Raw genomic sequence first — 24,294 nt, forward strand, 5'->3', positions numbered from 1 at the left:
CATTCTAGACAAAATCCAGAGTGATTTCCGGCGCCGGGGGTCGCTTTGGTCGGCGGTGCAGGGACAGCACGAAAAAATTTCGGGGGGGGGCTGAAGCCCCATAAGCCCCCCCCCCCCTGGCTACGCCCCTGGACTGGGCTGCCGTATTGTAGGCGTACGTGACATAAGGAAGGATGAGGTCCCACTTGGTGTGGTTGGAGGCGACATATATCTAAAGCATGTCGCCAGCAGTTTGGTTAAAGCGCTCAGTCAATCCGTTTGTTTGCGGGTGATATGCGGTGGTACAGTGCTGAATAACGCGGCATTCAGCGAGAAGATCTTGAATGACATCGGCGAGAAAGACGCGGCCTCGGTCGCTCAGGAGTTCGCGGGGAGCGCCGTGACGCAGAACGAAGCGTTGAAGGAGGAAGGAGGCAACTACACGAGCCGTCGCGGCTGGCAGAGCGGCCGTTGACATTCTGTGCAAGAGCGAATGTACTTTTGCACAAATGTGTACATACCGCGCCAATAAAACCTGTGACGAAGTCTGGTGTAGGTCTTGAAGATACCAGCGTGTGCGCACTGAGCGTCGGCGTGGAAAGCGGCGCATCCATCAGTGCGGAGCTGCCGAGGTGTTACAAGGAGCTATTCGCAGCCGCCGGAACTGTAGTTACCGCGATAGACAATTCCGTCGCGGATGGCGACGTGCGAAGCTTGTCGGCGTAACGCTCGGGATGGCGGGTGTGCAGGTGAATCAGAGATGTAATCTATCAAAGATGAAATCCAGGAGTCCTTGCGCTGCTCCAAAGCCATGTCGAAAGAAGCAAATGGGAGAATAAATTACTAACGCCAACCTGTCGCTCCATGTCAAGACGCAGAAAAAAAACAGCGTGCTTCGCAATGAAGTGGCTGAAGAAGTGGTCATCGCCCTGGCCACTTTAGATCCCACCTGTCACACCATAGTGTGTGACTCTCGTTTAACCGTCACTAACTTCAGCAAGGGCCGTATTTTTCGCCAAGCTCTTCGCATCCTCTTCCAGGCACCACACTCTAAAGACAGACAGCATAATCTCCCTAACATGGATCCAGGCCCATGCGGGCACTGTCCACCCACACGTCCCCAATCTCAACGAGGTCACCCACTCCATTGCGCGAGGCCTAGTCAACCGCGCCGGAGTCACTGGAGGTGAGTTGGACACCAGGGACAATCTGACAACTTATAACGATCTCGTTAAGGCCTTTTACCTGAGTCGCTGAACCTTCCCCCGCCTCACCCAAAGTTCAGCCGGGTGCAGGCTACCACCCTGCGTCTACTACAAACACGTACCCTTCACCCGCCCGCCTCCACCTTATATTTCCAGACGTCTACACTACCCCCAATTGCCGGTGCTGTGGAATTCACCTGGCTACGCTTCCGCATATGCTATGGGAGTGCCCAGCACAGTACACACAGGCTCTGCGGAGCTCCGCCCTCGACGACCAAACCTGGGCGACCCAGCACGCCCGCGAGGCGGCGACGAGGCAAGCCCTCGACGTACCCTCATGGGAGGCTTAGGCCTGGCCATCATAAAGTGCTCGTTCTGCAATAAAAGTTTATTCCTCCCTCCTTCGCAATGAAACACTCTTTAGCTCTGAAACTGCACTCATCACGTCGATGGCAATGCTGCGCGGGAACCGAGCGCTAATCACCATCTACATCGATTTATTAACTTTCGTTCTCTCTGGCTTTTTCAGTAAGTTCTAGAAACTCCGATACTTTGATTACCTGGAGCGCTGCTTATAAATCTTCGTCTTATGTCACTGGAGGCTAGCCTGCACCGAAATGCCACTTTGTAGTTTTAACTATACAAGGTAACCGCTGACTCGCACCACACATAAGCACAATATGGGCTTGGTCATCTCCCAAATGATTCTTGTAGCATTTATCGTTAACTGCCACCGTGTAGTGGTGAGTTCTCCAAACGACCTAATTTAGCAAGGGATAAATTTCCTTAAGACACGCATCATCGCTTGCTGTACACCCGCTTAAGTTTGAAACGAGACGCTACAAACCAACAGTTACCTCTTGCTGTAGTTAGGTACCCAGGCAATATTAAAAAGCTTATGCGCCTTTGGGCAGTTCCATAAGCTATGCATTTCATAGAAACAGACCAATAAAGTGTCATCCTAGTGTATTACAGTTAAATTATCAAAGGAGTATAAGGTGTTTACGTTCATCGTCTCTGTCATTGCCTTGTGATAAAATAAAACATTCTTGGCTGACATTGAGGCTTTGTTCTTTCTGCTTCACAAATTTTGTCTTCTGTGACATTAACGTTAGCGAGATTCTCTGGCATTCCCACTTTGCATAGAGATTTTTAAGTCAATAAAATGATATGATGCCACTGCGGGTGCCAAGGGAACGGAAGCGCAGTCGAGGACGGCAGAAAGCTAGGTGTCGTGATGAAATTATCACATTTGTAGGATGGAATCAGCTAGCAGCAAAATGGCAAGTTGTAATCAGCTAGCGCAAGATAGGGCTCATTGGAGATCGCAGAGCGAGGCCTTCGTCCTGCAGAGGACTTAGATATATGATAATGATGATGATGATGATGCCTATTGGTTGCAAACCAATAGGCATAAACGTTTTAAAGGGCGCTTTAAAATCTATTCGCTATGCTAAACTTCAAGCTATAGGCAAGAACACGTAATTTGATTTCTTGGCGTATCCCCCCACCCCCTAGTTTTTTCTTTTTTTTTCATTCCTCCTTTTTTTTCAGCCGGTGTGTTAGACACCCTGGACACGCCGGCTAACACGCGTGCGTTGACAGACCGGGGGGGGGGGGAGGGGGAAGGGGGGTCCCGGCTTTCATCTTGTGCACAGCGTTCCTTTACTTTCCATTCGACACGCTAACACACCTTCCCTCGTTTCCGCACCCTCTCGACTCACATCCTCTCCCCTTTAGATGAACCCCACCTATATATACTGTGGCGAGGAAAGTGTACGTCGCCTTGAAGAAGACAAGTCCACTTGTCGAAACGTTGGCTCCTACATTCACCTGTTCACGTTTTTGCTCATCGTCTTGAATTTCCATCTCCCCGCATACCCCGTGTTTTCCATTGATGTAGATTGCTATTTATGCACAAATGAATCGCATAAAACAAATGCAGCTAAAATAAGCAAGATACGGAAGTACAGTAGTCACCAAAAATTTGCGTATTTTTTTGGAGGTGGTTCGCTGTCGCTCTCTGCCGTGCCGCAGCGAAGTGCCGTTTAACCTAACTGCCTCGCCCTCCACCAGACGTCGCGAAATGCCCGTAAAGCAACAGTATTCGATGCCATCAGGACTAGATGGCAAACAGCGGTCAGTGGGACGCCTCGCACTGGGCGCTCACGGGAAAACTACAAATGGAGCTGTGCATGATGAAACGGACTGGACAAGTTTCAAAGTAAATCAAGCTGAGAGTAAAACTGATATTGAAAAAACGACTCAGGATAATGAAAGAAAGTAAATGGGCTGCGAGAGTTTTGAGATATTTGTACAGAAAGGACATTGACTGACAGTGGAAGAAACTAACTATAGGAAGCTTACCCACAAGTATGCGACCGGTATGGTAAGCAACATGGAAACAAATAATGTCAAACGCAAAGTCAGAGAGGCTGAGATAATTTCCTTGGTGTTGGCAAAGAAAAAAAATTGACAGTCACTTTAGCATGCTCCAAAAAAGGGTGAAGGCGAAAGCCTGCGCGCACAAGAGACATCTATTAAATTAACATTCTCATTGGAATGCGTTGTTGCTTCTTATTGCTTCTTTTTTTCTCGTTAACGGTTGTGGATTCTAGTGCCATAATTAAAAACTACCTTAATTTACTGCACCTGAATGAACTTCGCCCAAATTAACACCAAAGCTCGTGGTTTGGACTCCCACCAAAGGTCCAGGGTTCGACTCCCACCAAAGGTCAAGGGTGCGAGTGGCGACCTTCCCAGTGCACCCCGAGCTTGTTTTTCTGCGATGGTCGCAGAACCATTACCTTATTGCCGACTTCAAATCGACAAGTCCTGGCTGTCCGGTCGTAATATACCTTGGACTTATACTGGGCTTTAGACATGGCCTCTTCTGACGACCTCTGTGTCTTCCTTAAGCGTTCTATTAGCTTAAGTACGTACTCCACCACAAAGGGCCCTTCAAAGCGTCTTTCCCATGATTCGTGGTGCATGCGCAGTGGCGATCGCAGCTAGCGGCCGTATGCGAGCTCTGCTGGCGAAAAACTGGTTGCTTCATGCGTTGCAGTCCTCAACGCAAACGTGGTAGCAGGCCTCCAAGCACCGCTTCCAGTCTGTCTTCCTTTCGAAGCATAACGCCCTCAACACGCGCTTCATAGTCGAGTGTAGCTTCTCTATGGAACTGAATTGCGTATTACACACTGAGCCTATGAATGAGCCTTACACCGCACCGTTCTAGAAAAGTCGCAGTGAACTAGTAAACACACTGCCTTGGTGGGACTCTACTTCAGAGGGAAAACCGACTGGTACGAATATCGACAGGAGTGCGCTGTTTCCATCCAACGAAGTTCTTTAAGTGGGACCACTTCGACGAACTTAGTAGCGGGGCAAATCGCTGTCAAAATATTACGGTATGGCGAGGTTCTTGCTAAAAGTGGGCGTACTGTGTAGACTACGAGCCGGCGAAAGGGCTCAGTGATGATCGGCACTAGCTTCATCGACACTCGCCTTTTCACCCGGCTTCGCCACGCGCTCACATGTGTCGCAATGCCTCAGAATTTGCTCAGCGCCGCGGAAATAAGCTGGCCAATAATACTCCTGTAGTAGTCGATCCTTAGTTTTTTTTTACACCTAGGTGACAAGCCCAAAAGCTTCCTTGCGACAAGCGTAAAAGATCCTGTCGATAAGCCTGGAGCACGACCAGCTGGTCTAATGTGACACCCCCGTGATCCACATACTTCCAGTACAGTAGGCCGACTCTCCCATAAAAATTCACATTTTGCGCGCAAAACTTTCGTTTAGGTCGCTTCGGATGTTCAGCAGGCTGGGGTCCTTGTTTTGCTCAGACTTCAAGGCTGAACTGTCTATCTCCAACAACCGCTGTAAGCCTTCCTACATAGGTGGTACGAACAAACATGGTGACTGCTCTTCCATTAACTCGGCTGCTGCCACTACCGGGACTTCTGCCTGCGCGGATCCAAACTCATGCGGTTCCAACGCGGTGGCATTCTCGTCGCCGCCTTTTGATGTTCCGAACAGCCATCCACCTCAGTCAGTGCCGTTTACGCGGCTGCATAACTATACTTTGTTTGACGCAAAACAACTGGCACAAGAAAGACGACAGGACAAGACGCTAAGGCGACTGCTTTTGCAGCTTACTCATGAGCTTTCTATATCGTTAGTGCCATCAGGCTAGCCGCCCCGAACATTAGTCCTTTCTCGCGCAGAATCTGATCCTACCTATTTGAAAACAGATAAGGGTGCTGCGGAGGAAGCCTAGGCGATACGGCAGCTTTCGTCTTAAGTGTACCGAAATTTCCTTCAATAGATACATTTGCGACCGGAAGGCCTGCACTGTGAGCTTCTACAGCTTGGTTAATCCAGGCGCATTCACCCGTGACTATCCAGGTTCCACATAAGAGCTGTAAACCACGTCCATGGTAGATGTGGAGTCTCGCAGTACGCGACATGGCTTCCCGTTTACCTCAAGGTCGCGCATGTACGGTTCGAGCAGCTTCATGTTCTCGTCATTGCAACCGACCGATAAAAACATTGCATTTGCCTTGTTATGTTGTGCAGAATGCGCCTTGGTTTGTGACAGTTCTAGCAAAGAAAGGGTTTCCTCGCTTCCAGTTTCTTTTGCTGCTCTGCCTTAACTTCGGGGGTCCATGCCGACCAGCAAGTATTACATTTTGAGGTGCCCTCTACCAAAGGCTCGTCCTTTTCTTCTTTTCTTTTTTTTTGGGGGGGGGGGGGGAATGGGTCGTTGGGGAGAGTCTGGGCTCCGGCCTGCCGAACCTGAAATTGCGATCGCCTTCTCGATCGTCGCTGACTTCGCGAGCCCGACGCGTCACAAGTTCCTCGGCAAGTTCAGTGGCTCTGGCCGCCGTGCAAACTTCTGGCCTATTTTGAACCCAGTACTCCACTTTCTAAGGTACCCGGCTATAAAACTTTTCAAGTGCAAAGCACTGAAGAATCTTTGCGTGATCACCATGAGTTTTTTCTTCCTCGAGCCGTACCTTCTAGTTTGGCATGAGCTTACATGCAAATTTTGGTTTCACCAGAAAGAATTTCAGAAAAGTCTGTATGCCTTATATGAACATGATGATGAATGATTAGGTAAATATATTTAAGTCTTTCATATTTAGATCTAGCCTGTAATGTCGGCAGGTCTGCCTGTACACAAAGTTGAGAAGGGGAGTCCGTCCGCCGATATTTATTGAATATAAATCTGACTGCCAGACGCTGTATTCGTTCGATTTTTGATATATGTATAGCAGTGTGAGGGTCCCAGACCACCTTAGCATTTTCAATTATAGGTCTAAGTAATGTTTTATAGGCTAGAAGTTTTGTTTCTTGAGTTGCGAATGGCGAATTTCGCCTCAGACACCAGAGTGACTTGTTGGCCTTGGCATACACATAATCTATATGGTGGCTCCAGCGAAGATCACTTGTGAAAATCATGCCAAGATACTTATGCTGATCATCTCTTATCAGTTCATGATTATTAATAAAATAAGAGTAGTTTAAGAAATTTAGCTTTCTAGAGACTGTCATAAGTACAGTTTTTAACGGATTTAGCACCATTTGCCATTCATCACACCATTTCTTTATTTTCTGTAAATTTGCTTGTAATTTAGCCTGGTCTCCTACCGCATTATTGACCTTGGCAGACACATAATCTATATGGTGGCTCCAGCGAAGATCACTTGTGAAAATCATGCCAAGATACTTATGCTGATCATCTCTTATCAGTTCATGATTATTAATAAAATAAGAGTTGTTTAAGAAATTTAGCTTTCTAGAGACTGTCATAAGTACAGTTTTTAACGGATTTAGCCCCATTTGCCATTCATCACACCATTTCTTTATTTTCTGTAAATTTGCTTGTAATTTAGCCTGGTCTCCTACCAATTTTATTGTATATAATGCAATCATCTGCAAAGAGCCTGATGGAAACATCTATTTCATTCGGGAGGTCATTTATAAATAAGAGGATTAAAAGGGGGCCCAAAACACTGCCTTGGGGAACTCCCGACTTAACGCATGAAATCTGAGACCTTGTACCACTAATTTCGACAATATTGCTCACGAGAAAGAAAATAGGATGAAAACCATTGAGTAATATCAGCATTTTTGAACATAACATCAATTTTTCTTAGTAGTTTATGGTGAGACACTTCATCAAATGCCTTCGCAAAGTCCATGAAGATCGTATCCGTCTGTCCCCGAGAGTTAATAGTTTCTGAAAGATCATGGGCTAATTCGATGAGCTGAGATGTTGTGGATACGCCTTGACGAAAGCCATGTTGGTGGATAGATAACAAATTATATTCATTAATATAAGTTAACAGATGTTTCGAGACGATATGTTCAAGCATCTTTGAAAAGGTACTAGTGATTGATATAGGGCGATAATTTGCTAAATTATCAGCACCGCCGCTTTTGAGGACAGGAATCACTTTAGCTTGCTTCCATACCTTTGGTAAAAACCACTATGAAGTGAAGACCAAAAAATTAATGCAAGATATTTAGAATTCCATTCGGCATAGCGATAAAGAAACTCGTTAGGGATGCCATCGGGTGCAGGGTTTTTCTTTATGTTCAAACGAAGCAAAAGGTTCAGCACACCTTGTTCAGGAATTTCAACGTCAGCAATAGGCGGCCTCTCAGATGGAGTTTCAATACTCGGCATAATCCCGTTGTCTTCAGGGAACACAGATGCAAAATAATCATTGAAACTCTCGGAAGAAGGAGGCTCATTAGATTGTGTCGTTGAGCGAACATTCGATGATGGATTAATATATCTCCAAAATTTACCCGGTGCTTCTTTTAGAAATTTTGGGATTGGGATGCCAAAGAACCTTTGTTTGGATTCTTTCACAAGTATCGTAAGATTCTTTCCAAGACATTGAATGGTGGAACGAGTCTGAGAGCTAGGATCCTTTTTACAATTCTTACGTTTTCGTTTTATTAGCCTCTTTAAGTGTATCATTTCTCTAGTTATCCAAGGGCTTCTATTGCTAGTTTTCTTTAAACGCTTAGGTATATACAGTTCTATAGAAGACATGACCAAATTAGCAAAGTACTCCCAGAAACAATCGGGACCCTGATTACGCATATAAAGTTCAGAGAATCTCTCATAAGAGTCCTCTAGTAATTCTAGAACTTCAACATCATCAGCTCTAGCAAAGTTTACCACGACATTTTTGCGGGGATGGTTTACAGTATTGGCGGAAAGACTCAAAGACAGTACTACAAGTTTATGGTCAGAGATGCCATCACTGGTCTCACAGTCTATTAGTAAAGGCAACAGGTGATTAGACACGAAAACAAGATCAAGGATAGACGAAGAACGAGCACTGATTCTAGTATAGTCGGTCACCACTTGGTTTAAACCAAAACAAAAAAACAAGATCAAGAAGCTCATTGCAATTCAAAATTTCTGTATCTCCAGGAGAGTAAGCATTCCAGTTTATTCCAGGTAGGTTGAAATTACCCAAAAGTATAATATTGTCTCCTTGTTGCATATTGCACTCCATAAAGTGCCGGAGAGAAGAAAGAACCTGGACTGGTGAATTTGGTGGCCTGTATATACCACCTATGTGGAGTGAACGATTCTTACAAATTACCTTAATCCAAACTGCCTCAATATCAGCGGGGACAGGAAGTATAATAAAGTCAATGTTATCGCGAATCATTAACGCAACTCCACCACCTCTACCATCCCAGTCCTTCCTTACCATTACATAAGACTTTGGAGTTACCTCGCTACCTAATATACGGTTATGAAGCCATGTCTCGGTAATCATTGTAATATCCGGATCATGCTCTAAAATCATAGCTTCGATATCCTCGGCCTTATTTAGTATGCTTCTTGCATTCACATTCAGTATCCTGAAGGAATCGCTTTCCAAAATTCAAGCAGGGTCATCCTGAGGGCGTGCTTGACAGTCATAGCGCTCTTTAGTGATTTCATTCCACGCATAAAGGACATTAATGACTTTTATTTTGTCATATAGTAGTTTAACTTTTGATCCCTTTGACCTTTCCTCCTGTGTAGAAACCCATAGACGTTTTCGTACTTCAACAATCCTTTTCGAATAATCATCACTGATGCTTATATTCGTACCCTTAAGCATAGAGCAATGACGCAACATTTTAGATTTGTCTCGGAAATCAGCCACCCTCATGATTATGGGACGGTCTCTACCTTCAATCTTTTCACCTAGGCGATGGATTCTTTCAACTGAATTGATTTTCAGCTTCAAAATGCCGCTAAACACATCACCGTTCACTTTTTTCAACATAACATCATGAGTTTCCCGTGCGTCCTCATCAATTCATCTTATTATGAAGTTATTTCGCCTGGACCTGTTTTCAAGTTGATCAACCTTTCCGCTGAGAGCATCTAAATTCCGGTCATGTACATGCAGATAGTCCTCAACTTTAGATAGTCTCTTATTAACAACGTCGAATTCCTTCAAACTTTCTTCTATGGAAGAAAGCCTGGTATTCATTTGAACCAACTTTGCTTCAGAAGAGGCCTGTTTTTCCTGGATTTCAGAAAGCTTACCCAAAACCTCTTTCTGCGTATCAAGAAGTTCCTTGATGCATTTCAGTGTTAGAGGCCCAGGATTTTTTTCCACGTCCCCTGATAACGACAACAACATCCCTGCCAAAGAGAAACATTCGCCGATACAACTTACAGTAGTATGTGGACACGGCCGCACGACCAGACAAAGGTAATCGCTACGAAATACATATTTCTTATCACTAACCTGCATGTACAAAGATACGTGAGCCAACATTGTCACGGCCGTGCCGCCGAGTCCACTGAAGGCCGTCACTGCTGCAGCTTCTTTTATACCCAAGAATCCGTCATGCCGATGTCTTCTTAGTGACGTCAGAGTGCTCCAGGTAGGTGCGCGGTAGGCAGTGTCCACGTGTAGATGGAACGATGGCTTGCCAAAAACGGCACTTGCATTGCGGAGGCAGCCTTGATCGACGATAGACGTAGGCGAGATCAGCGGCGCTTTCGCAGAAAGATGCACTCCATCCGCCCGTCCCACGGATCCGCCACCGATGAAGCAGCTCTCGAAGACAGTCTGCATGTACAATGGTACGTGAGCCAACATTGTCACGGCCATGCCGCCGAGTCCACATTTAATTAATTAGGATGCCTTAATCATTAAGATGATTTAATAAATAAGTAATTAAGATGCCTTTAATTAAGCCACTCGAACCCACGACCTTTAGTGAGAGAAAATAAGTAATATGAAGTATTCAATATCAAGTATTCAGTATGAAGTATTCAATATGAAGTATTAATATAAAGAAATATGAAGTAACAACGCATTCGAAAGAGAATATCGAGTAATTATTTCTATGTCTCTTGAGCGCGCGCAGGCTTAAGTTTCCTCGTCACGCTCTTTGGTGTATGCTGAAATGACTGCCAATCTTCTGCTAGATGAGTGAAAATAGATTTCTTGTAATTCCATCCCTCATTTAGTACATCATGAGCTTACTGATTTCAGGCAATGGTTAATTTTACCTTGGTCCTTTTCACTTGTGACACAACAGTAAGTTTAACAATCACCGGCCAAAAGCTTAATTTTAACAAGGGATTCGACAGTTGAAGGAGTGTCACTATATATAGAAAAGACAGGAGGGGACCTAACTAATATGGATCCTTGCGGTACCCCTGAACCCTCGATGCAGTACGTTTTACTCTAACGGCTTGCTAACGATGTGTCAAATGTGCTTCAATCCGACCGGGTACTTGCGTATCGCTTCTTACATGGCGAGGTTTACAAAGCAGTTTATTATTATTATTCCGTGTGAACTATAATTCTCTCTCTGTCTCTTTATTCAAGTACACAGAAAGAAGCCATCTGTTACTAGGCCACACACCTGTTTTCATTTGCAAACAGATGTTTTCGCAACACAAAAGATTTCTATAAACGCCGTGCTTAAGTAAACGTGTGTATGTGCTTTTTTTGAGCGAGAAACGCTCGTAATATGCCGGCCAGGTTTCAGTGAAGTGCCTGCATATAGTCGTGTCGAACAGACAGACGTAAGAATGCCTACATGTGGTCACAAGGTAAGCCAGTTACAAGAATTCGTGAATTGATTGATCGATCTCTCAACACCGCGAACCCTATCCTCCATGTACGCACAAAGAAAAAACGTATCACGTATCTACATGACGTATCATGCTAGGATTCGAACGCTGGCTACTTTCGCCTGCGGTGTGTGTGCGTGTGTGTGTGTGCGTGTGCGTGTGTTACACACTGCCTGTAGAAAAAAAAACATGGACAAGTCCGTCCATTTCCAGCAGTCTGCTGCAGTTCGTATTGCCTCCAAGCGGCTTCTTGAGGGTAATTCAAGAAATTAGGCTAATTGGCGTTTGTTCATTTTGCAATGCGGTGGATATAACTACATGCAACCATACATATACACAGCAAACGCATGTATTTTAAGCTGACGCGAGCAAACAAACTTTCAGCAATTACACTGGAAGCGTCGCAAACGACACAGGCGACCACTCTGACTGACGTCACTGGGGCTCTCCTCGCAGCCCCGGCATCAGTCGCGTACAGGGCAAAAGCAACGAACATTCTGGTCGCAGCTTCTCGACTTGCGCTCGCACAACGGCTGACTCGTCTCTTGTGCAAAACCCTGTTCCCTGGAGGCCCGTCTCGCTATAGAGACAGATAGGTTTCACGCAAAACGGAATTACGTCGATATGCGATACCCGACACTGAAACACGCATCAGCGCGCTGGCTTTCTTTCTTATAATTTTTTTTCACACAAGAGTCAAGAAATCGTTCATTTGTGGCGTATGCTCAAACCTCACTGCGTTATTGCGACACAGATTTCTTACTTTAAATTTTCCGTTTGCGCCTAACTCTTACAGTGACAAGAGTTAGGGGGTAAACCAAATTTGCTGCCTCTGTCGCAGGTATTGCCGTCATGTTTATCGTCATCATGTTTCCTTTGCAGAATTCGAAACAAAACAGCGCTCTCTCTGTGGTCACTCATGGCGCACTCGGGACCACGACGAATAAGTCGCCGTGCTTTCACGGTCACAGCTGACGTGGTGTCGTCGGCCGCCGTCTGCTGTGGGTCCTCGTCGACGTTCTTGTACTTCTGTGATCAGCACCTCCATCGCCGGGTCGTCATCAGGAGTTGGGATACTATTGCAATGTTATTCCATTTCGCGCGTCGTCAAAGTGTCGGTGCACCTACGTTATCGCCGTAGTCGACTCCCTCCTTGAACGATGGATGATAAGAAAACAATAGAATAGAGGGAAAAAATGCTTACATTACCCGCCCCTAGAATGGAATAATGCAGCGTATTTGTTCTGGTTCATTTCTTTCTGGCGCTACCTCAGACGTCAGAGCAGCTGTCCGCCGACGTTGTCGCTGGGTTCGGCTAGCTGTGAACGGTGCACCATAAGAACGAAAACAAAAGATTCGGCGGCGATTTAGATGTAAATGCGAGGGCATTATTGAGTTGGCATTGCGACGCGCCTCTTGGAGGTCCTGGATCCATTATATAAACGGCGCTCACCAGATTGTAAAGTATTGTTCAGGAGCTCACTAGACACCCTTCCAACCTGTTCGAGGAGCGAAGTGCAACTGACGGTGGTTCGGAGCAGAGCACCGTCATTTTCACTACAATACATGCACCATACACGTTCTTTAAGATTCGCATCCCCTCTCTACCTCTACCGCGTGACCGGCTTCAGACAATTTAAACATATACACTTTCTTTCTTCTTTGACACTGCTAATGCCGAATGCTTTAAAAAAACGTATAAAATCGAGCCCACGGAATCCTTATGTTAAAACTGCCACTGATTAATACACAGAATATGTAAATTAATATACTTAGCTAATTCAAATATAAATTTAAGGTTTTTGGGTGATATTGTATTAACCCTGTCTCTTTGTGATGGTGTCAGCCAAGGCAGTGACTGCGTCGTGGCGCCTTAGAGGAGGTGTTTTGAAGCCCCCTGAATAAAACTAAAGGTAGCAACATTCTTTTATATTGCCGCCCATCCGGGTGAGTGAGGGCATGCGAAGAGGCCCGGGACTTATCCGTTCCTCCCTGTTGGTGGAACGGAGTCACGTGGTGGCCCTCGCACTGTTTCTGCGGAAACAAAGCACACGAGCGTCCATGAGCTGCCGGCCCCGAATTTTGTTTTCTTGTTGTTTTTTCGTGTGCGTGTATATGTTTTACTTGCACTGGCGCCATAACGATTGCACTTGATTGCGGCGCTCATGGCAATTGCGGTGATCGGGATGCTGCATAACGTGTTCCCCACGTTCAAAAAAGAGCAAACTGACATTACGAACGGCGATGGAGGGCCCGAGAGGCGAGAAGGAGATGCCAGGAGAGGGGGAATGCCACTACGTTTAGTTTATTCATGTCGGTTATGTATGTTGTGTGCGCTCGCTTCGTTCTAATCATATCATTTTCTTTGTTATGCACCATCTACGACCGGCCGATCCTGCTGATAACGAACGTGGCGTACTGCTTGCTCCAGTGACAAAACGCGAAAAGGAACAATTATTATGGGATTTTAGGCGCGAAAACCATGATCTGATTATGAGGCACGCGGTATAGCGGGCTTTTCGGATTAATTTGGCCACTTGGTGATCCGGAAGAGGCTTGGCCTTCTGGTTCCCAAATGGGAGCGGCCCGCTTCGTGATGACTCACGATCTGCAGGACCTCAATAAAGTTTTACCATACGATACCATACACTCCAAGAAGAAAAGGAGGAAATGGTGTATTGAGGTTACTACTTTAGGGGCGGGACTGATCTGCCACAACCATTCCTCCCTTTAGGGGGTAAGTGCGAGGGGAGGAACTGTTACTCCCCATGCGGTTACGCCTTAGAGGACTAACAGTTGCCCTTTTCCGATGCTCTTCAAAGGAGTAACGGTCATTGTTTTCGATGCTCCACAACGGTGGAATTATTTGAATTACGCATTTATACCCTGATAAAAAAAGTTACTGAGCTGCAAAAAAAGAAAAGAAACGCGCCCGAAAGCAGAATCCGAACTGACGTCCCCACGCTTACGACTCAGGTACTCTAACCACTTCATCACGGCGGGTCTTTCTTTCTTTCTTTCTTTCTTTCTATCTTTCTTTCTTACTTCCTTTCTATCTTGGAATTTATTACAGTAGCATTCAACCCGGCATTCAACATTTCTGCATAGTCAGAGAATGGAGGGCACAATGAAAGTCACACAGAAAAGGCAGCGTTCATACTGTGAGTAGAAACGTTGGTCTCACTTAGAGGGGTGGTAAGGATAAGCACCTCACCAAAATAGGGTACAGTCCGGTTGTATATCGAATCTATCATAAACATGCTTTGAGTGTAGTGTCATTTGAATAAAATGTACCCTTGTAGGCGCCACCGTTTCGGCGTTTCAGTCCATCATTCGCGTTTTCGACAAACTGTGCATTCCCATAAAGAAAAACATAAAGAGAGGTGCACTATTATCAGAGGTCGGCAGCAGATATCGCACCGTATGAGCGTTAATCTCAGTCTTTTTTCCAAGTCCGTTGGAGGACATACCAAAACAGGATGGCGTCGATGCAGCTAATAATACAATGTTAAATTGTCTCTGGCACATCATAAAGGCGACAGTTAACAGAAGAGACAAAGATACCCTTTTTCTGTAGCCATGTTTTTACCTGTATGGTTTCACTATGATGTTCATACTAGAATATTTTGCACCAAGGGGATAAATACATTTTGCGAACTCGCTTTAGTGCGTCGTGACCTGACCAATTATTGTATAGTGATGGGTAAAATGGAGGCGGAAATAGCATGGACAGTAAATCTTTGTATAACTCTTTACGCGACACAAAGTACAAGTATTCAGTGGAAAACCAAACTGTCAGGAAACGAACCGCCGAGTAAACGTCTTGCATGAACCCCCACAAGCATAAACGCGAAGAAAAATGTTAAAAAAGAAATAAATCAGGTAACGCATTTACAAATGCGACTTGCATGAATTACCGAATCATGGGATGCCAAGTATCGCAAAAAAAAAAGAAGAAACGAGACATTATTTGCCGTTCATAAGGATGCACTAAGCCCAGCCCACCTTCAGTAACAGGCCTAAAAATATTGTGTTGCCTCATGGGCTCAAAAGGGGAAGACCATACGAAGGTTGAAAAGATTCGGTAAAAGCGTTAGACGTCTAGACTAGTAAAATCAATAACTTGCGATAGATATTAAATTTTTGTTGCCAAGAACTTATTGCAGGCTTCGGCTTTCCCAAAAATAGAAAGTCGTTGTGGCACGAATGCCTGGGCGTAACTTTGCAGGGCTGAAACCCGTTCTTTCCAATAATGCGCCCTTAATATATATGTGTATAGCAGCATGCCAAGATACTTTGGTGGGACATTAGTTCACTTAACGCCTGCAAACTGTTCTGCTGTACAGCACCATGAGTTAAACCATAAGCCTAAACTTTTTGAAGAGTTCATTCGTGCTCCTGATACGCTGCCAAATTTTTCTATTGTCGATACTACCTTTTCAACACTGGTCTTACCCGTGCAGAAGAACGCTAGATCATCTGCATAAGCTAAGACTTTTACTTCTTTACCCAGTATATGGAAGCCATGGACGTAACTCGACTGAATTACGCTTAAGCATAGCGGTTCCAGGTAAAGGGCGAATAGTAGTGGGGACATCGGGCACCCTTGTTTTACTGATGAGCATATAGAAGCGTGTGTGGAGAGATGACCATCAATAACTAAATCAGTAGTACAACAGGTGTAGCAAAGCCTAAAGCCTTTAAGCTCAACGGAGCCAACATTGGCATGCTCCAGAAGAGAAAATAAATAGGAGCGACTGACACGTTCAAAAGGTTTAGCAAGGTCTACCTGGAGCATTGCAAACTGCTCAGTGGAACCATAACAGTACCGAAGAAGTGTACAGGCGATATGTATGTTGGTTTAAATGGATCGGCCCCTAATTCCACACGTCTGATGGGAACCAATTAGAATTGACGTCGCAAAGTGCAATCTATTAGATAAAACTATTGCAGAAATTTTGTAATCCACGATTGACAACGTGATTCGTCGGTAGCTTTCAATAGAACGCGGTTTCTCTTTATCCAAACTTTTGGGAATTAAAACTGTGTAGGTTTTACAGAAATATTATGGAAGGGCGTCCGCCTCTAAACATGTAATAAATTATGTCCGATAATATGGGACTGATAATTCATTTGAAAGTTTTGTAAAATTTACTTGAAAGTCTATCAGGGCCTCGTGTTATCGACAAAGTCAGCTGATCAATATCTAGCTCAATTTCTAGGATCGTAAGGCTATCACTGATGAACGCACAGTTATCATCCTGTAACGGTTTTAGAAGAGACGCAAAGCTCTCTTAGACTTTTGCATCGTGATCGTCGGGAGGGGCACTAAATAACGCAGGGTAGTAGGTTTCGAACTGAGAAATTATGTCATTCGTATTTGTTAGAAGACTACCTCCAGAGTATATTTCCGAAATTACTTTGGAAATAGCGTGACGTCGCTCTTCAAGTAAAGCTTGACGGGTTGGCTGCTCAGACTCTAGAGCCCGCCTATTTCGTATTCGAATTCGGGCACCTCTGTAACGCAGTGCATCATAATTTTGTAACTCACATTTAAGATTTTCTATGTCAACAATGTAAGTCCCTGGCGTTTCGCATTCCATCTGATGAAGGCTACATAGGCTCTTAAGAAGCATTTTTTCTTCATTCTTTCTATAGAATGATTTCACCGATCCAATTTCTATAGCCACTGTATGAACCTCTTGTTTAAAGAGTTCCCAATCAGCAAATAACGGCAAGTGACTAGAAAGAGAATTTATTAGGGCCATGCGCGCACGATTAATAAATTCCTGATCATTTAGGAGCTCAGAGGTAAGCTTCCACAGTGCCCACTGTGGTCGGAAATTAGTTACAGGTTTCTCACCAATTTTTGCGATAACAATGCAATGATCAGAAAACCAAACTGGGATAGTAATACAGGACAGTCCTCGGGAGAGGAGTAATGAAGAAACATAAATCCGATCAAGGCGGGCGTATGAGCGACCTTGAATTCGTGTATAAGAGCGAGCTCCCTGTCCCGACACTCCTATATCAATGAGCCCTGCATTTTTTTCTATTACATTAGACAAAACTTCACCACTCCTATCCCGCTGGGTGTTAATGCCACTTCGGTCGCTCGGATCATATACTCAATTGAAATCTCCCATTACCACAATACAACGATCACAGACCAATAGATTTGACACAGTATCAAATAAAACAATTCGTTTTGCAGCGTCATTAAATGCATTGACATTGACTATTCGCCATGGCACGCCCTGTAACACAAAATCACAACATATATATCGACCTTCAGTGTATACATGGTAAATAAATGCTGAACAAAGTAGGCTCTTCTTCAGAAACATGAAACAGCCCGCGGATAAACCAAGAGCGTGTGAAACGCAGACATTATACTCTGACAGAAAATGTTGCAAAGCCCTTTATGTCTCGTCATGGCTCTCTATCTTCGTCGCCTGCACGACGATGAAGTCTAGGCGCTTCTTTGTCAAAAGCCGGCGAAGCTACGCCTGTCTCTTCAAAGACCTAAGGCCTTGTACGTTCAGTGTTGCGAAGGGAAGTTGCTGGAACAGGGCCATGATGACTACCCACTATTTGGACTTAATTATTTATGTGATCGGTCCTAGAGAGCAACGGAGAGGCTCCCTCTGAACCCCCACCAGATCTGGACCATGATCGCCCGCATTTTCCTGTGTGTTTTGATCTTTTGCGGCGACGTGCTTTTCTTGTGGTACTAGTCGTCTCGCTGTCGGTGCTTGATTCTGATCTGTTAGTCGTACGGCGCTTCGAAACTGGCGCATCCGCGCTGCTTCTTCTGTCCTCTGCCAGCATAGCGCACGTGTTGAGATGCCTGGGTTTGTCAGATGAGTCATCAGTGGCTGCCTCATTCGCCAGTTTGGCAGCAACTGACTGCGTGGTAGCGGGTGCTTCTTCGCGTTGTTGCTTGGACGAGTCATCTTTCTCTTCGCTACTTTCCTTTTTCACGGGCAGTTCTACGATGCCATTGTCTTTAGGATGTAGAGGGGCCTTACTGGCACAGCTGACCTCCATGGAAAAGGGAACGTCTACAGTCGCGCCGAGAACCTCCGTAATATCCATTATGTGATCTTGTAAGCTTTCATCCGGAGGTCTTGTTCTGTGTCGTAACTTATCGGCGTATGTTACGACACATTCTTCAGCTGTGTGGCTAAAGCGCCGGCAGGCTTCACAACGTGGGGTTCTGCAGTTTCGACGAATGTGCCCCACCTTGTTACAGCGCAGAAAAAGCGGCGGCCGACCTGGAATCAATACAAGGCTCCGCACTCCACAAACAGGTAGTAGATGTGGAACATCTCCCACGCTGACTCCATCGGCAAGAGTCAACACCACGTCACGATTTAGCGTACGCATTTGTTCCGTCTCCGATATTCTCCAGCTTTCTGCTGATATAGATTTTCCTTTCCCGTAAGCCTGGAGTGCATCTCGAATGTAGTTGTCTTCCAAGCGCTCAGGAAGCCATAAAAGCTTCATTTTAACATCCGTGGGCTCAGGATCTATAACGACTCAGCGTCTACCTTGCACTGATAATTCCCCGCATGTGATTGGCTTTGATTTCGTCACCCCTGATTTGCACGTCACCATCCACACGTGCGACATCTGAAATTTGCCGATGGGACTTATTTCCTTCAGGTCAATAACATTCCCAAGGGAGTCTCTGAAGTCATGGGCTCTGCACGGTTGACCACCTAAGTCAGCATGCGCGAAAACGCAGTCCACAACCAGCTTACCGGTAGGAAGACGAGGTAGCACAACACGCTAGTCATTGCTGCTGGCTGAAGCCTGAACAGCACGTCGGCCAGGGCTGTACCTTAGGCTTCTGATACTGTGCATTCACCATTTTTGCTTGTTGTTTCTGACTAGAAATGTCTTCTTTAATAAATCTTTGAAGCGGAGAACATGAAAAAAGCGACCGTTAGGAACGCCGTCTTCTTCCTCGGTCGACAGGGGGGATATTGAGACAAGGTTAAGCTTCGTAACGCAGCTGCGGCAATGTAAAAGCGACTTGGCATTTTGTGTATGCTGTGCGGGTAGAGTCTAACGTTGAGTGTACTTGCAACCATAAGCGACTGCAAAAAAGAAATCTGCCCGATTATTCTTAGGGTGATTTAAACTGAGGCACTGCGCGATGTATGCGTGAAGCGAGCTCAAACGGGGCACCCAAACCGACAGAAAAGGCCAATTTCTCTGTCACTTAGCATGTCCCGTCTGAGCTACACGCCGCTTCACTTAAGTTTGTAATCTCCCTGGAACGGAAGGAACGGTACTATTGACCAAGAAAATTTAGCAGTTCATCAATGGTTGCGCGTATAATGTTATCGCTCACTGTATGGTGTGTGCACGAAGGGCATGGCTGTTCGCATTCCAGCTTTTGAATTTCACGCAATATTCTCACGAAGAGGCAAAGTGCGGCTTTGCACGCAGTTCAATTGACAGAGCATGAACTTCGAACTATTCACGATTTATAGACAATACCGTTTTCGGCGCATCGCTCCACGATGCGGACGAAAACAGCTAAGTGCATGGGGAGTAACTGTTGTCGTTCGTCCTCCCGTTGCTTTCTTCCCTACCAGGGACTAAATACTTACTCTCTGACATTTGCACATGGCACGCACATTCATGCAGTTAGTACCTGGAGGGACGAAAGTGCCCTTTTTAGGACTAACTGCCCAGCTACTCCCGTTTTCCCTGGGATTTTTCTTAGAGTGTACCATACCATACCATACTACACCTGAGGTTCCTTAACGTGCAACTAAGGCACGGCAGACAAGCATTTTTTTTTTTTTCATTTCACCTCCATCGAAAGGGAGCCACTGGAGCCGATATTGAACCCGCGACCTTGACCTCAGCGGCGCAAAGCAATAGGCACTGGGCTAACGCGGCGGATCGAAATAAACATAATTTTAATTGAATGGTCACATAATAAATGCTCATAAATGTCGTTTGCGTGGCTCTAGATGCCTTTTCTTTATTTCATTTGTTTTAGTTATTTGACAGGGGAGTAGGAAGTCACAACCTGCCTCCATTCACACGAGACACACTGCATATTCTAAACAAAGGTTTCTTGAATCCAATGCATGTATGATCAGCGTATCTGGCAATTGTGTCTTTTTCCGTAATCCTTCGCATTAAATTATGATAATTCACCGCCCCACGGCCCCCTGTCAATGGTAATGTTCTGCCTACCACGAAGTAGCAGGTTCCGTTCGCACAGCGATGGCGTTCCGATAGTGGCGGAATGAAACAACGTTCGCCTACAGCCTGTTGGGCTCATATAACGATTTGCCCGGGGGGGGGGGGGGGGGAGGGGTATATTTCTTCGGAGCCGCTCGCCTCTACGACGTCTTTCAGGGATGTGAGAGTTTCGGCGACGTCTCAACCCGATAAACTTCGTTAATAAATCATTAACACTCACTGCCGAGCTTGTAGCCCCGAACAAAGACGGCCGATAACACTTGCACTCCGCCTCAGGCATAGGGTTAATATCTCGCCGATGCCTGCGTTATTCCGAGCGCTAGTTTTTTAGCCGTCTGCCAGATAAGTATAGCCGCCGGCACTCGAATGCGCTGGGTTGTAGACGAGCGTGCAATGGTAGTGCAAGCGGTTCAACAACCTTCAATAATAAGGAGCGCCAGCCGCCACTGAATGCGGCACGCTGAGCGTGTGCTAATCTCCCACACGCGGTTTCTCGTGGCTGTGAAAAAAAGTAGGCGGTAACTTTGCAACGAACGGCGGTAAAAATTATTTGCAATGACCAGTGGGGGGGTCTTCTGTTTTCAAGCTGAACGATTCAGAAGTCGTCATGCGCGGTCTCCTTCTACGGCCACTCTGTCGTAGATGAACGTTTGCGTTGGAGCTCAGCAAATTCTATGATCATTCACTGCTGGGTAGGTAGCTTTCTTTCCCCTTGTTTTCGTTGTTACTTCTCCTGTGTAGTACGTGCAGTCTAGGACTCCATCACGGAGCATAAACAAGGAGAAGGACAAAGTGACGCGCGCTTCGAAATCACTATCTTCATCATCAAACTGGCATGGAGGCTAGCTACCTGCTCGGTGCGTATGACATTTTCTGTTTGTTCTTATTTGTTCCTCTTTCGCCTTGGAGATGCATCGTAGCACATCTTATAAGTAGTCGGTCTGTGCTAACGTGCTGCCGTGCCTGTAGGTAGTGTGTTTTACTTAAGAGCCACATAACTGTATGCCGTTGTTTGATTGGGCCATGCGCCAGTGATTGTGATAACTGTGGTGCCTTAGAAACTGTGTAACATATTTTGTTGGCATGTCTAGGTTACAAAGACGAGACAACTTGTCATTTCAGAAAAATGGGCTGTTCCCAAGAACCATAAGGTTTAAGAATAATACTAGGTCCTAATGAATACTAGGAAGAATGTTAAGATATCTTGTGAACTATTCTAATTTATTCTGATGTATGTACCCTTCAATACGGTGTGTTTTACACGAAATTTTATTTTGGTATGCCCTACGCGTGTATGTAACGTGATCTTCTTCCATGCACACCCATGCAGTTATATGGTATTTATGTGTGCGAATGTACACTGTATCATGTTTCATTTATTACACGTGTAAGGAACTTCTGTACCCACTTCGGTAATGTCTCGCGATGAGACGGGGGTATATGTGAATAACAAAAAATACCTTCTCCTGCAATGCAGCGACAATCTTTGAAATTTATTTTTATATTCCTTCAACAGATAGGCTTAACTGACAAACTGTGGCATGTTTACAGGAAAATCATCAGCTTTATCTTACCCGTAAATACCGGGATCACATATTTTCTTGTTCTTTTTATTTCCCACTTTCCTGCTCCTACGGTCTTTCTGTCCCCGATCCTTTTCCCTCTGCAGAGTAGCAAGTGGGTGTCTACTTCTACGCCGGTAGACTTCTGTGTACCTCAATTGAAAACTTTATCTCTCTCTCTTTTTCTCTCACCACTGACATAACGAACCTTTCCGACTCTCAGCTATATAGGAAGGGGAACCATGTTAGATATTGCTCAAATCAGATATAAATGGGAGCGTCGTTACATGGTAGTTTTGATACGCCATAGTGGGGGACTTGAGCGCACTGCATTACACTGCAACGTGATGAAGATTGATACAATCTATCGTTGATTCTGCGTTCTGTTTTTTTCTTTTGAGCTGTGTATACAGTGCAGCGTACGGTGGCAACGTATTAATAATTAAACAATAATAATATATACTACTAGTATTATTAATCCAAAGCACTGCCTCCGTGTTTCACGATGGCATTATGTGGGAGGAAGAAATGCAATAATCGAAAATTTACCCGCCTTATACACGCATCTTGAAACCTATACTTGAATAAAATTAAGGTTTGTTTCCTTCTTTGTTCTTACTTTTCTTTTGTAAAATAAATGGGCACTGTAACTTTCCCAATCCGCTCAGTGGGTTATCTTTTTTTAAAATCTCACCGATGATTACGACACTCCCTATTGCGAAATTTGGACGCAACTGCGCACGTGTTTCCATTTCCCGATATGTTGGCTGGCGCGGACAGTCCAACATTGCAAACGCAGCGAAGTGTGGCGCGACTGCCTCGCTAATCGTGAGGCATGGGCGCGATTCACCTCAGCCGCCGCAGACAGACCTACGCTCATGCAGCGCTTTGCTTCCGTACAGACGAGGCGCGCTAATCTGGCGCCATCTAGTAGGCATCGCCTCCGCAAAGACTGTCGTGCGTGGCGATACGCTTTTCTTCTCGCGCTTTCGCCATACCTTCCTCCTGCGCTTTCCGCCTCATGGTTCCACTGCACCCTCCTCCTACCCTTCCTTCCTCACGCTCTCTTCGCTCTCCCCGTCTTTCATCTTTCGCTGCACTCCGCGTTCGCGCTTATAGTTCGCTCCGCTTCGAGCTAGGTCGCCAACGCACGCCGCATTAACGGGCGCCTAAGTGCTGCGCTCTAAATGTTAGAATGCAATTTCACCTCTAACTGAAGTCTATCAAAGACAATGCCTTCTCGATAGAGTTAGGGCGAGGGCGGAGAATCGCGCTGTGTCCCTACAAACGAGAATCTTTCACGCCACATCTCGCGTGTGAGGAATATGAGGAGCATCGGACTGATTGCGTTTTTGGGGGGCCGCACCGCTTTCGTGATCGGTACACATACAGGGTGATCATTTTCAAGTTTTACGGTATTTTTAAAGATAGCCTGGTGCGGATGACCTAATGCTAGTCATTTAGCTGTATTAGTCACAGAGGTGCACATTGCCTTCTCGATAGAGTTAGGGCGAGGGCGGAGAATCGCGCTGTGTCACTACACACGAGAATCTATCACGGCACGTCTCGCGTGTGAGGATTATGAGGAGCATCGGACTGATTGCATTTTTTTTTGCCGCACCGCTTTCGTGATCGGTACACATACAGGGTGATCATTTTCAAGTTTTACGGTATTTTTAAAAGTAGCCTGCTGCGGATGACCTAAGTCTATAGTCAATGAACTGTATTAGCCACAGAGGTGCACATTACTTGCGCGAGAAATCGAAACACATATTCGGCTAGTTGAAAAATTATGCGCCATCAAACATACCGGAAAAGTGCACTGCTGTTCCACTTACCTTAAAAAATAAACTCTTTTATGCGTTCACGCAGGAAAGTAACTGGAACGCCCATATATTTTGTCCCACACTTACGAAAGTACTATGTCGAAACTGGTGTCATTTTAACGCGATAGCGTTAAGGAGCTCGTGTCGCAGAAAAGCCGGTGTCGTCGGTGTCGGCGTCAGCGGCATTGGCCGTGAGCGATAAATCCCAGCAGGCACTTCACGAATCAAAAACAACTTGCAAGATGGGCTGGGTGGGAATCGAACCAGGGTCTCTGGAGTGTGAGACGGAGGCGCTACCACTGAGCCACGAGCTCGATGCTTCAAAGCGCTACAAAAGCGCCTCTAGTGAACGCGGTGTTGCCTTAGAA

General features: G+C 45.5%; 1 protein-coding gene and 1 long non-coding RNA gene across 2 annotated transcripts in view; one reads left to right on the plus strand and one right to left on the minus strand.

Annotated features, from left to right (window-relative positions):
• Nucleotides 1–24,294, plus strand: part of LOC135900132 (macrophage mannose receptor 1-like) — a 117,565-nt gene that overhangs the window by 79,734 nt on the left and 13,537 nt on the right. Inside the window, exons 14-16 of the mRNA XM_065429569.2 lie at nt 1,020–1,165; nt 11,265–11,286; nt 12,190–12,308. Of these exons, the coding sequence (XP_065285641.2) occupies nt 1,020–1,165; nt 11,265–11,286; nt 12,190–12,308 (287 nt within the window). The remainder of the gene's footprint in view (nt 1–1,019; nt 1,166–11,264; nt 11,287–12,189; nt 12,309–24,294) is intronic.
• Nucleotides 9,751–10,991, minus strand: LOC139059052 (uncharacterized). Its single transcript, XR_011513843.1, has 3 exons — nt 10,865–10,991; nt 9,965–10,291; nt 9,751–9,858 (listed from the first exon to the last, which is right to left on the minus strand). It is a non-coding gene; the product is annotated as an uncharacterized lncRNA (long non-coding RNA).

Source organism: Dermacentor albipictus, chromosome 4 (assembly GCF_038994185.2).
Source record: "Dermacentor albipictus isolate Rhodes 1998 colony chromosome 4, USDA_Dalb.pri_finalv2, whole genome shotgun sequence".
NCBI classification, from domain to species: Eukaryota; Metazoa; Arthropoda; class Arachnida; order Ixodida; family Ixodidae; genus Dermacentor; species Dermacentor albipictus.